Genomic DNA, 16444 nt, shown 5'->3' with positions numbered 1-16444 from the left:
AACTTAACTCCAGGATCGTGGATCTGCCCTCCCCGCTCTCCCGAAGCTGTTCGGGCAGTGTCCGGACTTCATCGGAGGCGGCTGGAATCCGGCGTCTGCCTCTTCACCCCCAGTATTGCCCTGCCTGACGCACGCGTGCTGACAGGGGAGGGGAAAGGGGAAAGCTTCTCCCGCACATAGCTCGCGGTCAGGGCACACGGGAGGAGATGCCCGGCCAGGGTCCAGTGTCCGAGTGGACGGAGTGCAGTTCTTCCACAGAGCCGCCCACAGGGGCCAGGGCCGAGGGTGGCGGCGGCGGGTGAGGCTGCGGGGCCCTGAGGGGTTTGGGAAGATGACGATCAGCCCCGGGTCGTGATCCCCAGGTAGAGGAGTGGGTAGGAGCAGGCTGCTCCAGTAGACTGGTCCCCAATGAACTGAAGTGAGAGGAAGAGAGAACCTTTGTTGTGGCCGCGATGGGAAATATGGAAGCCGACTCAGTTTAGGGGAAGGGCTTCAGAGGGAAGCTTAGGAAGAGGGTTGGTGCAATGACTGACTAAACGCGGTGACTGCGACAGTCGCCTGGGTGCCTCTTCTGCCCCAGGGGGCGCTACGAAATCTGCTGGCAATTTTGCGGTCTGGTCAACGTACTTCTACAAAAAAGGGGTTGGCAGGGTGGGGTTGGGGGGTTGGGGGGCACCAAGGGAACAGAGGTTCAAAGAAGTGCTTCCAAGTCAAATCATTTCCCTGTGTGTGACATTAGCCACCTTTATGTCAAATTGGGATTCATAATCTGTAATGAGACAGATGACTCTGAATCTTAGAGACACCTTGATTTTAACATTTTCTTCACTCAGTAGTTCCTTTTTCATAAATCCATTTCATTTTGAGCAGGTTTTTACTATTATTTCCTGGATGCTGAAGACAATTAGTTGCTGAAGTTACTGCTGTGGGCAGTACCTCCTTATCCCTTGCATGAGTTATTCCCTAAAAGTGAGAATTGCCCGGTGTTCCTCTGAAGCCCACCGTCATGGCTCCTGCTGCACCCATGGCCATGTTTTTTTAAAAAAATAAATGTATTTGTGGATTTAGGATTTCTAAAGATAGGATGGGGTTGTGTGTTTCTTTTCTGTTTGTCACAGTGCTTGGCAAAGTTCTGGATCCCAGTATCTCAGGGGATCAATGAATTCTTGGTCATTGAATAAATTGCAGGAAGAGGAAAAGGGGAGTGTTTGTCAATTTGAGAAAAGAAAAAATGAACTGGTACAAAATTAGCAACATTCCAGACCAACTTATCAGTTCCAGTTCACCTTAAATTACATACAATAAATTACTTTATTAAAAATAAAGGAAGAAAATATCATGAATAGCACAGAAGCCCAAACAACTTTATTGAGCTCGGTGTAGGAATTAGATTAGGTGGCTATAAAAGTAAATCTAAATCTGGCTTACAGTAAATCCTTTACAGAATGGTAAAAATCTCAGATAACCCACTTTGAAGAAGCCTGGAGTCATTAGAATATAACCAGAATTACAGGAGAAGATTTGCAAGACATTATTATCTGATGGAAACATGAAAAGTAAAAAGCATCTGCAATACTGTCCTTTTTTCATTTAAAATACTTTCTTTAATGCTTATAAAGCTGTCAATTATTACATATTATTTACATCCCTTCATCCCTTTTTTTTTTAAACAGATCAGCTGGATATTCTTATTACCAGAATTCCAAAGGTATTGGTGAGTAGAGCATATAAAGCAGATAATATGTATCAGTAATATGGCTCAGAGAAGCCAGTTTTGCTATAACTACTCACACAATGGAATTTTAAAAAGTCTTCATTAGCATCCTTGGTAAACTCTTTAAGATTTTCAAACAACAATCCAGCAGGTTCTTTGTCTCCTGTTAAGATATCTCACATCAAAAGAGTACTTCAAAATTGCAATGAATCTGAAAAGAACTGTGTTTATAACCGATGTTGGTTGAAAAGGACAGAACACAACCTGGGGTTTATACACAGGTTGAAGGAAAAAATTCTAAATTGTTCAACTTCAAAGAACATAAAATATTTCTCAATGCTGCTATTTTCCTCTCACTTGAAGTAAAGGATAGAGCTGCTGGAGGTAAGAGATTAAGACAGGCCCCCAAGACCTCTCACTAATTTTTTGAGGGGAGCAATTTCAATTCAGTGATATATAAACCTGAATTCACTTTGCTTTTCCTTGGAAAATTTATAGTCCTAACAGTTACCTAGGAAAAACACAGACATATCTGCGTGTATATACATATATATCACTATTTATTTTATATACATGTGGTTGTTTTAAAATGGAATTGCTGAATCATATGGCAATTCTGTTTGGTTTTTTTGAGGAACCGCCATACTGTTTCCACAGCAGCTGCATCATTTTATTCAATATATTCCCACCAGCAGTGCGCAGGGCTCCAATTTCTCCATATCCCAGCTAACACTTGTTTTCTGTTTTTTTGATGATAGTCATCCTTATGGGTATTAAGTGATATCTCACTGTGATTTTTATTTGCATTTCCCTAATCATTAGTGGTAGTGAGCATCTTTTCATGTGTTTATTAGCCATTTGTATATCTTCTTTGGAGACATCCAAAGTCTATTCAAGCCCTTTGCCAATTTTCAATTGGGTTGTTTGTTGCGTTTAACTATTATTATTATTGTTTTATTTTTTATTTTTTTTAGAAGATGAAACCCCCTTGATGACAGTTTCTCTTTTTAAAAAAATTATTATTATTATTATTTTTTTTTTGCGGTACGCGGGCCTCTCACTGTTGTGGCCTCTCCCGTTGCGGAGCACAGGCTCCGGACGCGCAGGCTCAACGGCCATGGCTTACGGGCCCAGCCGCTCCGCGGCACGTGGGATTTTCCCGGACCAGGGCACAAGCCCGCGTCCCCTGCATTGGCAGGCGGCCTTTCAACCACTGCGCCACCAGGGAAGCCCTAAATTATTATTAATTAATTTATTTATGGCTGTGTTGGGTCTTTGTTGCTGCGCGCGGGCTTTCTCTAGTTGCAGCGAGTGGGGGTTACTCTTTCCTGCCATGCGTGGGCTTCTCACTGCTATGGCTTCTCTTGTTGCGGAGCACAGGCTCTAGGCACGCAGGCTCAGTAGTTGTGGCGCATGCGCTTAGCTGCTCCACGGCATGTGGAATCATGCCGTACCAAGGATTGAACCCGTGTCCCCTGCATTGGCAGGTGGATTCTTAACCACTGCGCCAACAGGGAAGTCCCTAACGCTCTTCATTTTAACACTGCCTCATTAAAGGGATAAAATGTGTGTTATTCTATCTTGAGTCTAATGCAGAATAGAATTTCGAAACTATATACTGAAGGCGAATGATAAAATATTTTTGAAAATCTTTAAAGCACAAATCCTGCATGTACATTCCTGTTTAGTATGGTCTGACATAAAATAAACTAAAGAAATAAGTTACTGTCAACATTTTGCATCTCAGCTGAGTTCAAAATAATTTTGTCCATATGTAATGATTATATATCATTATATATAGTAAATATTTATAAATATCTTAGATTTTTGTGTGCTCTAAAACCAAATGGCATATCATAATGTCTCTTCAGATTTAACAGTCTGACTCATACTGCTATTCCAGGATAATCAATGACACATGTAAATAGATGGATCTTAGTAATTAATTTGTTAAACTTATCTTTGCTTATGAAATTCACATAATAATGTCCTTGCCTACAGATAGATTCAAAGATGGACACAAAATGAACTCACACATAGCCATGCTGCAAGAGTTATGGAAAACGCCTCAAGTTCAAACAATTCACATCCCTAAATCAATGACAGAGCCATCCTTTCTAAAGGTATGCTAACCAAATACCAATACTTTATTTAAATACCGATAGTCTTTGTATTCAGAGCTGAACTTTTTATTGAAGATAAGCTAGTTAGAGGGTAAGGCACTGTAGAAGACAAGTACACCCAGCACATTGTCTAGGAGTACATAAATATCTGCTGGGTAAACTCATGAGTGAATGCAAGGATTTTATCATTATAGATTCCCTATCATAAGAGTTCTTTCAGGGTTTTATGATACTTTGGATCTAATGTACCTTTACTCAGGAAGCTCAGTGCCAAGCACAAAGATGCTTGAGGAAAGTTCCACTCTAGAGACAGAAACCCAACCTCATAAAGATTTTGCTCAAGGACCACAAAATTAAAAGCAAGTAAGTAAAGAAAATGGCAATAAACACTTCATAACTGTTGACCCGTATTACCCATTAAAGATCATAGCTGGCAGAAGTACCCTCTCTAGAGCAATATAAATTAGGGCTACTAAAGATCTGTGCAAACTGATAAGTTATTTCTGACCAACATTTAATATTTTCTCTGCATTTATTATCTATTCAGTTCAGTAAATCTTGTGTTTGTATGTATATACACATGCATATATAGTGGAGTCTTGCATTTTAGGTGAGCGTTAACTTCTAAAATCAGCAAGTACAGTGAAAATCTTAGTCAAAATTACTTATATGACTGGGACTTCCCTGGTGGTCCAGTGATTAAGACGCCATACTTCCACTGCAGGGGGCACAGGTTTGATCCCAGGTCAGGAACTAAGATCCCACATGCCGCTAGGCACAGCCAAAAAAAAAAATTACCTATATAAGAGACCAACAGACTACCCTCAGTCTGTCCAACACCGAGAGTTATTCTTCTGGTGCTAGAAAAGACTGTTTCTAAGACTAGAGTAATTGTGTTTCTTTTAGGTACCACTTTTGAGGTACCACCTCAAACATCATATTCAGAAGGCAAGATGCCTACACTCACTGAGAGGCACATGGGAACTAAGACTCATTGACAGACAGCAGATTCACACTTTCCTTATTCTTCTAGGGCAGTGTTTCTCAAACCCAGTGGGCATCTGAATCACTTGAGTGGAAATGGCAAACAGAGCCACTTGTACTATTTAAATGGCCATTTCTTTCTCTCTTAATTTTTTGGCCAAATGAACATTCTATCCTTTCAGATATGGAATATTGCCAACCTCTGTTCTACAATGCAGCCTATAAATCTTGTTTTGTCTTCTAGCATCCAGACCTCACCTTAGGCCAGAAGCGTTACCTGTGCAGCATTGCTAAGATCTATAATGCAAACTATCTGAGGACGTTAATGAAGAGGCAGTACATGCATGTGACCCAGCACAGCTCACAAAAACCAGGCAGGTGCACCTCCAGGTAGTTTCTCACTAGTTCTCACAAGAAACAGGAGAGTGTTCTAACAGAGGTGATTTGTGTGACAGGTGTCCTCACTCATCACAGGAGCCACCTCAGTTCTCGTTACTCACAGAAGCAGCATTACCCCTGCACTACATGGCGACACCAGCTGGAGAGAGAGGACTCGGGGCCTTCTAACATTGCAGCTGCATCTGCACCTGAGATGATCATACAGCATTCCCTTTGGCGACCAGTGAGAAACAAAGAAAGGTTTGTTTCCTACTCTTTAAGAGAAAAATGTACCCCTCAGTTTTATTTGAGCTAAATGACATTAAATCTTGTGTTCCCTAATATGTTCACTTTATTAAATTCAGAATAGGTTGGACAAAAAGCACAAAAGAATGCTATCTTATAGTCTCTTTACTGAGCTGACTGGGATATGTTACTGTTTTTAGAACTTTGTGGAATTGTAAAAATTTCGATCAGCTAAAGATATGGAAGACTGCCCTTTTAAATGATTCCCACTCAAATTTAAAATAATACAAACACTTTCAAAAGGAGAAGCATATGGTGGCTTATGCACAGGGGAATACTATAAACAAAAAAGGAAAAAGGAAAAAAGAGATTAAGATGCCTGATTATTCAACCTGCGCTACAATCGTTAGCTTTGCATCTCAGGGTTAGTATGTCACGGGAGAATTCAGGGTCTGAAAGGGTCTCTTTGGTGATGCCGGCAGCTTAATAAAAAGAACATATATGGTCTTCCACATGCATTTGGCAGCTGTTCACTGTGCTGGTTCCAATTAAGATGCTTCTCTTTCTTACAGTTTAAAAACTGGATATGCATCTAAAACAAGATGTAAGTCACTGAAGATTTTTAGAAAACCAGGCAGACTGTTCATGCAATCAGGTAAATGTGGAATTCTTAATATATGCATTTTTAAAGATGTCATGCTAAAAAATATTAAACCCAATATAGTTCCATTTCTATTAGAGAAGACATTAAAAAAATTTAGAATGTGACTTGCTTATATTGCTCCAAACAAAACTAAACATGAGGGCTTCCCTGGTGGCGCAGTGGTTGAGAGTCCACCTGCCGATGCAGGGGACATGGGTTCATGCCCCGGTCCGGGAAGATCCCACATGCTGCGGAGCGGCTAGGCCCGTGAGCCATGCGCGTCCGGAGCCTGTGCTCCGCAACGAGAGAGGCCACAACAGTGAGAGGCCCGCGTACCGCAAAAAAAACAAACAAAAACTAAACATGAAATCGATTTCTACTTTCATTTAAAAGAACACACTGCTCAGGGACTCCTGCATGCAGGATCTTATTTCCCCGATCAGGGATCGAACTCATTCCCCCTGCAGTGGAAGCACAGAATCGTAACCTATGGACCACCAGGGAAGTCCCCAGACAGCAATATTTTGTATAGAATCAAATAGTTAACAAAGGGCTATATCACCTATACCATTTTGTTTAATATTCAAACCAGTGGAAACAAACCAATTATTATTATCAAAATTTTACAGAGCAACTCAGACAAATCCACATTTGGGAAGGATCAGCATAAAGGATCCTTCTACCACAAGTACTGAATATCACAAAATGAAAAAGGCAAGAGAAAGACTGAATGCTCAGAAATATTCCTCAGAATTGATAAAGTGGAAAGGATTAAGTGGAAGTTAAATAATTTCCTAGTTACTACCACAGTGAGTAGGGAAGTTGGTAGGAAACAGGGAACTTAGGCCTTCTGAACCCATATCCCACTGCTGTTATGACAGCACCACTCAGGTCTGCTGTAAGTACCATACCATGCCTATCCAAGAAATGAGGGAAATGGCAGGGGAGAAGGTAAGTCTGGTTCCAAAAAGAACAGCTGGAGGAAACCACAGATAGAGGAAAAGTCCCCATGGTCCCCCAAGAGAAAAGAAATGAGAAGGAACTTAAGGAAAACAGAGAATACTGAAGCTATAACTTCCCCCAGTCAAAAGATTTTGAAAAGCAATGGGAAAATAGGACTTAGTAACAGAGAATTTGCTATACAATAACTTGGCTAGAATACAGTACTGGGCATCTTATTTTAAAAAATAAGAGATTTAGGGGGAGGGGGAGATAATCAAATTTTGAAAATTGCAATTTGTTTTTGCCAAAGGCTTATTAAAAAAGTAGGTCATTTTGAAGGTTGTTCATGTATACAAATCTCAATTTTCAGGATGAAATACTTTATTTCCAAAACAGACATTATAAACTCTTATTTTTTCCTTCAGTTTCCACAAATGATTCTGAATCATACATGAATGAAGAAAAAAAGGAAGATGATTTGCTAAATAAGTGTATGCAATCAATGTCAATTGAAGAACACGGAGAACATCTGATGCTAACTTGACAATCTTGAGTATTGGTGATGTGCCACAGGTGGGGGGAAGGGATTGTGAATCGTGTCCTCTCTACATTCAGTATTGTTATTCACCACTAAGTCATTAAGTAATTTTAGTTTGTTCAGAAACTTTTACTACCATGTAAATGGTTTGATGTAGTTCCATGTACGAATATTTTGTGTAATAAAATTTGTGTGAAATATATGCGTGTAGTCCTAGCTAGGTACAATTAAAATTCTTCTTGTCACCTAAAACTGAATTATTCTTCTTTACATCTGAAAAATACATTGTATAATTCTGTTTACAGTAAGTCCTAAAATAGCAACATTAGAATATCCTGGAAATATTTTCCAAATCAGGCTGAGGAAAACTCTGAATATCCTGATATAGAATAGCATTTGATAGAGGTAACATCCTGGCTTGCTCAATAAATATTATCTGCTTGAACACAAGTTAAAAATGGAAATATCAATTTGCCCTATTTTATGAAAATTGCCAAACACTTGGACTCTTAAACTAGATTTAAGTTGGGAATAGTTGTATTAATGAAAGGATTGTTCACATTACATTTTTGCTCTAGTGTGCTTGCCTTCTAAATGTTTTAGAACATTAGTGTTTTAAATTTTTATTTCTTTAAAATTTAACTTTTTGAGGTATAGTTGATATACAATATTATGTAAGTTGCAGGTGTACAACATAGTGATTCACAATTTTTAAAGGTTATACTCCATTTATAGTTATTGTAAAATATTGGCTATATTCTTTGTGATGTATAATATATCCTTGTAGCTTATTTATTTATACATAATAGTTTGTACCTCTTGATCCTCTACCCTATCTTGCCTCTCCCCAGTTCCCTCTCCCCACTGGTAACCACTAGTTTGTTCTCTACATCTGTGTTTCCTTTTCGTTATATTCACTAGTTTATTTTTTAGATTCCACATATAAGTGATATCATACAGTAATTTGTCTTGCTCTATCTGACTTATTTCACTTAGCATAATACCCTCCAAGTCCATCCATATTGTTGCAAATGGCAAAATTTCACTTTTTTATGACTAATATTACACTGTGTATGTACGTATGTACGTGTGTACATACACACACACATACACACCACATCGTCTTTATCCACTCTTCTGTTGATGGACCCTTAGGTTGTTTTCATATCTTGGCAATTGTAAATAATGTTGCTATGAACACTGGAGTGCACGTATCTTTTCAAATTACACAGTAGTGTTTAAAAAAATTTTTTTGTTAAAACGTAAAGAATAGGGCACTTAAAAGCAACAGTCTGAAGAATCACTGATGATTTACTATGTCAATATGGTATTCTATTTAGTTAATAAAATCTGAGTCCAACATTATGACGTAGAACGTTTTAAGAGCGAGCTCTGAAAGGTCATCTCATCTACCTTATCACTGTAACACTTGTCTGCAGTTTCATTTGGCCTCTTATTTTCATAAGTTTTAAAAATTAAAACACAGTTTATCAAGAAAGTATAAATGAAAGGTAACTGTTTATTACTGGAGAAGAGAAGAATGTATACAAGAAAATCTAGATTCTTTCTCCTCATGCACTACTTTGGTAGTAAAGTTCCAAATATCAACTATGAAGATATTTACAAGGATAAATTTTTCTTAACATGTGACCATTTACTGTGTGGTGGATGTTTTTTCATAGAAATCATATACTTAAACTAAATATAATCTTATAGTTTACAAGAAGCTTAGAACATTGTATTAACAGAAGACGAGATTACATTTTACTGCAAAATATTATAAAAGTGATACAATTTTGTGGCTCTTAAACATTTAATTACTTGAGTTGAACAGGGGAATGGAAAAAAAAAAAAAGCCCAACAGAAATATCATCAGGACACGCCTCGCTTTAAGATTTTTTGTATTCAATTCGTTCTACTTTCACGTCGTCTCCAATTAGCTGATACACATAAGTGACAACTGTAGAAGCCTGGATATCCATCAACACAAATGAAGGAATAATGTTTCTGGAAGAAAATATAAATAATGTCATGTTTTGTACTAAAAAGCAGTAGCACTATAAATTTCAATTTAGGATGACAATTTGGATTCAAAGAGAAATCTGGTTGTTAGACATATTAAAAAGAATAATCACCAATAGAAGATTGCCAAAAAGGCTATAATTATTTAAATAATCACATTTCTCTTTTATGAAATGTCACTTGTACAATTATTAACTTTATGAAACCCCCAAATTCCCAAATTGCATACTACTTACGTTTCCAAGGCATTATATGCTCCAGTGGCAGAACCTGGATTAATGTAGAATTTATTTTCATGCTCAAATGCTTCAAATTTATGTGTGTGTCCTGAAATAAGAATATCCACATCAAACTGCCTCTGCAACAGGGCTAAGCTGGCCATATCTCCCCATGGAATAACTTGATGTCCATGGATCAAACCAATTTTGAACTGCCCAACAGTTACGACTTTCTGTTCTGGATAATTCAGATTCTAAAATATGAAATAGACATAAGAAAAACAAATATTTTAGAGACACAGAGGTTTAAAAAATAACCTTCTTAAATATTCAATCTCATATGGGTGTTTTACTACAGTGCTCCACAACCAACATATTTGTTAAATATTTGATTTCTTCTCAATCTCTAAGGCTGCAACGGTGCTCAAAACATAATTTACTTTAGGTAAACTGGAACTTATCATGCAATCCCTTTGTTGAGTTTTTTTTTTATAGAATGAGTTCTTTTCGGCTTTCTGTAAAGGATAATTCCCCCAAATTTATGTTTCCTTTATTTAAGAATCCAAGGAATATGACCTGTAAGCTAGGATATGTTCAAATTATATCCCAGGTTTTAATAGTTACATAGATGGCTTAAAATAATAATGATAGTTAAACTTATGTAGCACTTAGTATGAACCAGGCACTATTCTAAGAAGTTTATAAATATCAACCTATGTAATAATTACAAACAATCCTAAGAGGTAGATTCTATTATGACTCCCATTTTATGGATGAGGAAACTGAGGCACAGAGAGGTTAAAATAACTTGCCTAGGAGCACACGTTATTAAGTGTGTGAGCCAAGATCCAAACCCTGGTAGTATGGCTCCAGGGTCAAGCAAAAAATTTAATTCTTGCTACTGAAACTATCTTTAGCATATCATAAACAGAACCCCTAATATATTTTTAACAAATGGCAAACATATACTCGAATTATTGACAAGATGTCTGCCCCTTCCCTTCTCATCCCCCCACCCCACTTTTCACTTTCATGCCACCTCTAGTTTATTCAAACTTAACACCAAAAAAAAAGCACCAATGAATTTAAATAGTTTATGAAAAAGCTTATATTCCTAGGAATAAAAAATAAAATTTTCATACTAGAATCAGGTTTATTAAGCTAGGTCATACAATGTTAGCACTGTCATGGGTCTTAAAAATCATCTATTCCAATCATATTTACATAGTAGGGAACTAAGAAAGAGGATGTAACTTGCCTAAAATCTCATTATTAATTAATGGGCAAAGTTGGAACTCCAGAACTCCTTATTTTTCCTTTAAAGTTAGGTTTATTGAGGTAAAATTTACGTACAGGAAAATTACCCTTTTTGGTATACAATTCAAGGAGTTTTGACAAATGCATACAGCTGTGTAAGCACTGCCACAGTAAGATATAGAAAAGTCTATCCCCTCCTCAAAACTCCCTCATGCCTGTTTATAGTTAACCTTTGAGATAGGGAGCCATGGCAAGGTTTTCAGCAGAGAAGTGATGTAATCTTACTTCACCTAAAAAGGATCACTCTGCTTGCTACGTGGAGAATAAACTGTGGAGGGAGCAAGGATAGAGTCAGGAAGCTGGAACACAGTAAAGTGATAAGTAGCTTGGAACAGGGTAGCAGAGGTGGTGGCGGGGTAAGTTCCTGACAAAAACTTTTTAAACTAAATGATAGTACTACAAAAAATATTGACAAAACCATATCAATTTAATTAGAACAAGTATGTCATATATTTATTAAGTAGTCTAAAATCAGTGATTTTCAAACTGTAAGGGAGGGATATGTGTAATAATTTTACATTGGAAAACTAAAAAAAAAAAAAAAGCAAAACAAACCTTAACAGTTGAGAAACTCTGGTCTCAAAAATAAACCTTATATATATAAAAATCAAGAAAAGGAAATATTTAATTAATATATAATCAACACAACAGGAAAAAAAAAGGAAAGGGAATATTTGGGAAGGGAAAGGGAAGTACATCACCTCATCGAAGTCTCCTCTCACAATATGAACATCACCAGCCAGAGTCTTGAGATAGTCATAACTCTCTTTGGTACAAAGGTTTCCAGTGCAGAGAATGTGCTGAATCTTTCCTGGCACCAGCAGTTTTTTGAATTTAGCTGGCAAACTGTTGCACCGGTGTGGGATGTGCAGGTCTCCTAATACCAACACCAACTTTAAGGTGTCAAGGTGAGAAAAGGTGTAATGTTAAACATGATTTCAAAACAAGATATTCTCCTCCCATAAGTCCTCTTTTAAATTAAACTAATCAGAGATTCCAAAACCCAAAAGAGCAGAAGTTACTCACATAGTTCCTATCATGACCACTTAAACACACATATGATTCTAAATAAATCTTCGTTTATTTGGGTCATAAATAGGTGTGCACACAATACAGGTAATCATTCTATTTATCAAGAATAAAATCAAGCTTTCTAAAGCGATTCATTCAGAGACCTATAAATTACACTCAAAAAAATTGAAAAATGAAAAATATACTACCAGGCCCTATGGAATTTGATATGGTAATTCATATTTCTGCAGTTTTAATGTAAAACATCGTATATTGATTCCAGGGATGTTAATAAAAAGAATGGTTAAAATTATAGAGGAAAAAAAGTTAATTCTATAATTTACTAGACTGACAACTATTTGGAGGAACAGTAGCCAAAATTTACAATATTTGTTACTTAAAATATTAACTATACATTGCAGAGAAATAAAAACAGCCTATATTGCAAAGAGTTTCAATAGGGCAAACATGTGCTTCTGAACTATAATTTTGTTATCTTCTCTTTCCTTCATCATTAGAAATCCTGACTGTCATATTTTTGTTTAGATCAAATTGTCTATGTATCCTCAGTTTAGTTCCCAAACTTAAAATAACATATCGATCTTTCATGTGCATTAGAGCATTAAAAAAAGAGAGAGATCAGCTAAATAAGTGATGAATTCAGCAGGAGGTGGTTTAGAGTTGGAACAATCTCAGACGACAAAACCAAATTCTGCATATAAATATAAAAGAATTAAAAAACCTCAATCCTGCAGATTTTTAATTTAAAAATTTTAAGATTTGACATATATACACCACTTAACACAATAATGTCAAAAAGATCATTTAAAAATAGTATTCGCCCTCCAAAGGACAAGAGAATCAATTTCTCCATGTCCATTGGTATAAGCACCTTCAGACGAGATGTGGCGCGTTCAGGGTGGTATGGCTGCAGACAGTATAAGCACCTTCATTCTATGACAGGATGCTTTCCCACACAGATATCCCATCCATAAATGTACATGCCCTTTAACTGGTTCTAAAGAACGCATTACTATTCTTTAATATTACCAAACATTAAATATCTAAAACAGGATAAACAGCAAAGTTTGGCCACTACTACAGACTTTGTAAGTTGAAATTAATCAAAACCAAAATGTGTAAAATTAAAATTATTACCACAATAAGCTTGATTCATCTTGCAACAAATATCAAAATGATTACAAAGGAAAGGAAATGTTATCAGGATATAAAGTAACTGAGGTAACACAAGGTTACAAAACTAGCTCACTTTAAAAGAAATTATTAAATAAGCTTCTTTACAAAGAGTAGTTTCAGCTGGTATTTGCTCAATGACATATTGTTTCAATCCAAATCTTAGTGTATAAAACTAAAAACCACCACATAGTTTCCACCCTCAGTGATAATCAATACAAAAGTACCTGGAGATAGAACAATCTTCATCTTTAGAGGGGGATCCCTTCAGATATGAATTGAAGTACATAGTTAATGTGGGAAGCTGGCATTTGAGAAAAAGGTAAAAAATAGATTTCTATATTAAAAAAAAAGAACCTCAAACTCATAAATTAAGGGTATATGTCTGTAACAGGTTGAAAATGTTTGGGCCTAATAATGAATGAGCTGTTCAATCTGAATGTGGTAGAACGAACATTAGTAAGACATGATACTTTATAATGATCTATGAGCTAAATTCTATAATGTACTGAGGATTATGCCCAAGTGTACCTAGACTATTAGCAGTCTAAAGATATAACTATGAATGGCCACACAGAAACTATTTCAAATTAGTAAGGATCCTTACTAGGACTTTGATTTCCTGCAGCTTTTTAAGTTATAGGGGGAATAGTGTCACATAACAAATACCATACTTCGAGCAGTGTCTTTGCCCAAATTCCACACTTTGGACAGTTCAGGTTAGACATAGATTACAGAGTCTTTTAAGACAGCAAAAGATCCTGGAAATGGCAGTCTTGTTAAATTCAAATAAAGAACCAACCTAATCAAAGCATAGGAATTTGGTTACTTCCTATTTGATAGACATAAAAGGGTGAAATCCCAGTAACAGCACCCAACCACCATTGTTAGTAGGAGCTAAGAGAAGAAACTTACTCTGTGCCCAGCCTTAGTGGAATGAAGAAGTTGATTGCAGACAGGGGAATGAAAAAAAAAGGGTGAAACATGACCAATGTTAAAAGAAAGCAACGAAAAGAAACAAACCAAAAAAAGAACAAAAAACTCATCGAATGAATATGCAAACAACTGTTAATGATTTCTGAGTGTTATGAAAGAAAATGTTAAAAATCAGCTTTGCTCAAACATTACCAAAAGAACCATTTGCTGTACTATTAGATATCTCTCTCTCTCACACACACACACTTAAAATTTTTTCGACTTTTCCTAATCTCATTCGCCACTTTGACTCCCATCCGTTTTGTTTCCTGTTCTGTTTAGAATTTTATTTGGAAAATTCATCAGCAATAGCTTAAATGAAAGTTAACATTTTCTGGATCCTTTAGGACTAATTATTCTTCAAGTATATTGATTTTAATCCTATGTTTAAAATTCTAGTAGTTGGAAAATTATGCTGCAGCTAGGTCATTTTGTACAGAAGCTCTAACACAGCACTGTGAATACATTATCAAGTATTGGATGTACTGGATGATAAAAGCAAACACCTTCCTCCAGCTAAATCTGGACTTTCCCCACACTTGAATTTGCTGCCCATAGACTCTGGATACTACTGTATATTGAACATTTCTGGTCTCTTTTGCCAAATAAAATGCTTTTAATTGTAAAAGAATCGACTAACTCTAAATTTTGCCCAGTTCTATTTCACATGAAAAGTGGTATTTCAGTACAACTACCATGAAAAAGTGTTCACCTCTCAAAAAAACTTCAGAAACATTAATATAGAAATCATGTCAGGTAATTTCATCTTCTCCCAGGGATAACTGTCTCAAAATTACTGTAAACTGGACTACTCTAATCTGGAGTCTGTTTAGAAGCAAAAATCAAAAGTGGGATTAAAGTCTCTAACATACATAAAGAAGCTAAAGAACCAGAGACCATGAATCTTTGGCTGTCACGTCTATAAGGCACCTTAAAGGTTGCTGGTCATAGAATCACGATCATCTTAAAAATGCAATAGATGTTCATCAGACAGAGAAGTCTCTTTTCAGCAACACAAATACCAAGATCATGAGAAATCCTTTTAAAACCGTTCTTCACTTTGTAGGGGGTCAAGGGCACTTTGAAAATCTGATTACCGCTATTAGCCCTCTCTGGCAGCAGTTCCCGAGTTTTCACGTAGGCAGGCCTTGGGGTACCGACCTCCTGGGGGTGAGGGGATGATCTAGGGCAATCTGATGGACGAATGAGGTAAAGCTTCTCAAACTACTCCTTGCTGCCAACAATGACCCTTTCACCAGAAAAACGTTCCAAAACGTATTCCAAACCATTTCAAAGAGTTCGAAAACCATTAAGGAATCCTGCTCTAAAGGGTCGCAGCAGCCTGAGGAAGTAGTTCCAGCAACCCTAAAAGCTAAATCCAGTCCTTTTCAGGGCCCACTGCCACATTTCAATGGCAGCTGCACGGTATTTCAGGGGCGAAGGGGACAGCTCTTATCCACTTTCTCTAGACAGCAAACTAAATGGTAGCTTGCTTCTTCCCGTTTTGCCTCCGAGAAGCCAGCTTTCGCCACATGGGGGTGGTAACCGGTGGGTTACCTACTAGCGGGAGGGGCTTTTTGCGCGAAAGGAGCAAGGAAACGTCTGGAAACGGCGGAGTTCCCGTGCTCCTTTCTCTGGGACGCTCGAGGCACAGGCCCAAAGGCCTTCCCCGGCTCGGGCGTGAGGGGCTCGTGACAGAAGCAGCAGCTGAAAGGGACCCTTTCCCCCCTTGGACGTCCTGTGGCTCCTGGGGCTGGGCTGCGAGGCCAGGGCTGGCCGCACCCAGAGGTGGCCGCTCTTTCCTCCCTTGTCTTTCCCCAGGCCCGGGCCCCGGCCGCGCCCGCCACGGCCTCCGGGATCGTTTAAGCCCTCGCCCAGAGACTCCCAGCGTCTCCCAACGACGCAGCACCCCAACCGAGAGGCAGGCCTCTGTCGCCGCAGCTGCCGCCCTCACCATCCTGTCACTGGGCTCCGCTCAGTCACCACAACCGCCGCCGCCCTCTCTTCCTCAGACGCCTCGACAACCCGCCCACCTCGCTCACAACCAATGAGAAGAGAAGTCGGCGAGAGACAGCTCTACGGAGGCCCGCTTAGGCTCTTCGCCGCCGTAAAGCGAAGTTGTTCTTTGGGAAATTGTGG

The 16444-nt window shown here is 38.0% G+C and overlaps 2 protein-coding genes across 5 annotated transcripts; one reads left to right on the top strand and one right to left on the bottom strand.

Annotated features, from left to right (window-relative positions):
• Window positions 1-114: 114 nt before the first annotated feature.
• FAM216A (family with sequence similarity 216 member A) lies at window positions 115-7812 on the top strand. Of its 3 annotated transcripts, none has more exons than XM_060120702.1 (7): window positions 117-298; window positions 1674-1708; window positions 3716-3837; window positions 5066-5195; window positions 5277-5460; window positions 6018-6100; window positions 7456-7812. In XM_060120702.1, exons 1-7 carry the CDS (start codon window positions 207-209, stop codon window positions 7572-7574), a joined length of 765 nt encoding a protein of 254 aa, XP_059976685.1. In that variant the 5' UTR covers window positions 117-206; the 3' UTR covers window positions 7575-7812. The 3 variants fall into 3 exon arrangements, with proteins under 3 accessions (XP_059976686.1, XP_059976685.1, XP_059976684.1); XM_060120701.1 differs by having other exon boundaries at window positions 1674-1714; XM_060120703.1 differs by lacking the exon at window positions 6018-6100 and having other exon boundaries at window positions 115-298; window positions 1674-1714.
• Window positions 7813-9067: 1255 nt separating this feature from the next.
• VPS29 (VPS29 retromer complex component) lies at window positions 9068-16336 on the bottom strand. 2 transcript variants are annotated; one of them, XM_060120705.1, is made up of 4 exons: window positions 16260-16336; window positions 11827-12018; window positions 9827-10062; window positions 9068-9575 (listed from the first exon to the last, which is right to left on the bottom strand). In XM_060120705.1, exons 1-4 carry the CDS (start codon window positions 16260-16262, stop codon window positions 9458-9460), a joined length of 549 nt encoding a protein of 182 aa, XP_059976688.1. In that variant the 5' UTR covers window positions 16263-16336; the 3' UTR covers window positions 9068-9457. The 2 variants fall into 2 exon arrangements, with proteins under 2 accessions (XP_059976688.1, XP_059976687.1); XM_060120704.1 differs by having other exon boundaries at window positions 16221-16299.
• Window positions 16337-16444: the final 108 nt, after the last annotated feature.

This window comes from Lagenorhynchus albirostris, chromosome 14, assembly GCF_949774975.1.
Source record: "Lagenorhynchus albirostris chromosome 14, mLagAlb1.1, whole genome shotgun sequence".
Lineage (NCBI taxonomy): Eukaryota > Metazoa > Chordata > Mammalia > Artiodactyla > Delphinidae > Lagenorhynchus > Lagenorhynchus albirostris.
Note: the sequence above shows the minus strand (reverse complement) of the source record. Positions and strands in the feature narration are given on the sequence as shown.

Coding starts and splice junctions, on each gene's coding strand:
- VPS29 (XM_060120704.1), bottom strand. CDS start 16,262: ATGGTGAGGGCGGCAGCTGCGGCGACAGAGGCCTGCCTCTCG. Junction 12,019..16,220: donor CGACAGAGGCCTGCCTCTCG/GTTGGGGTGCTG, acceptor GACACCTTAAAG/TTGGTGTTGGTATTAGGAGA. Junction 9,576..9,826: donor GCATATAATGCCTTGGAAAC/GTAAGTAGTATG, acceptor ATTTTCTTCCAG/AAACATTATTCCTTCATTTG.
- FAM216A (XM_060120701.1), top strand. CDS start 207: ATGCCCGGCCAGGGTCCAGTGTCCGAGTGGACGGAGTGCAGTTCTTCC. Junction 299..1,673: donor GCCGAGGGTGGCGGCGGCGG/GTGAGGCTGCGG, acceptor TTTTTTAAACAG/ATCAGCTGGATATTCTTATT. Junction 5,461..6,017: donor CCAGTGAGAAACAAAGAAAG/GTTTGTTTCCTA, acceptor TCTTTCTTACAG/TTTAAAAACTGGATATGCAT.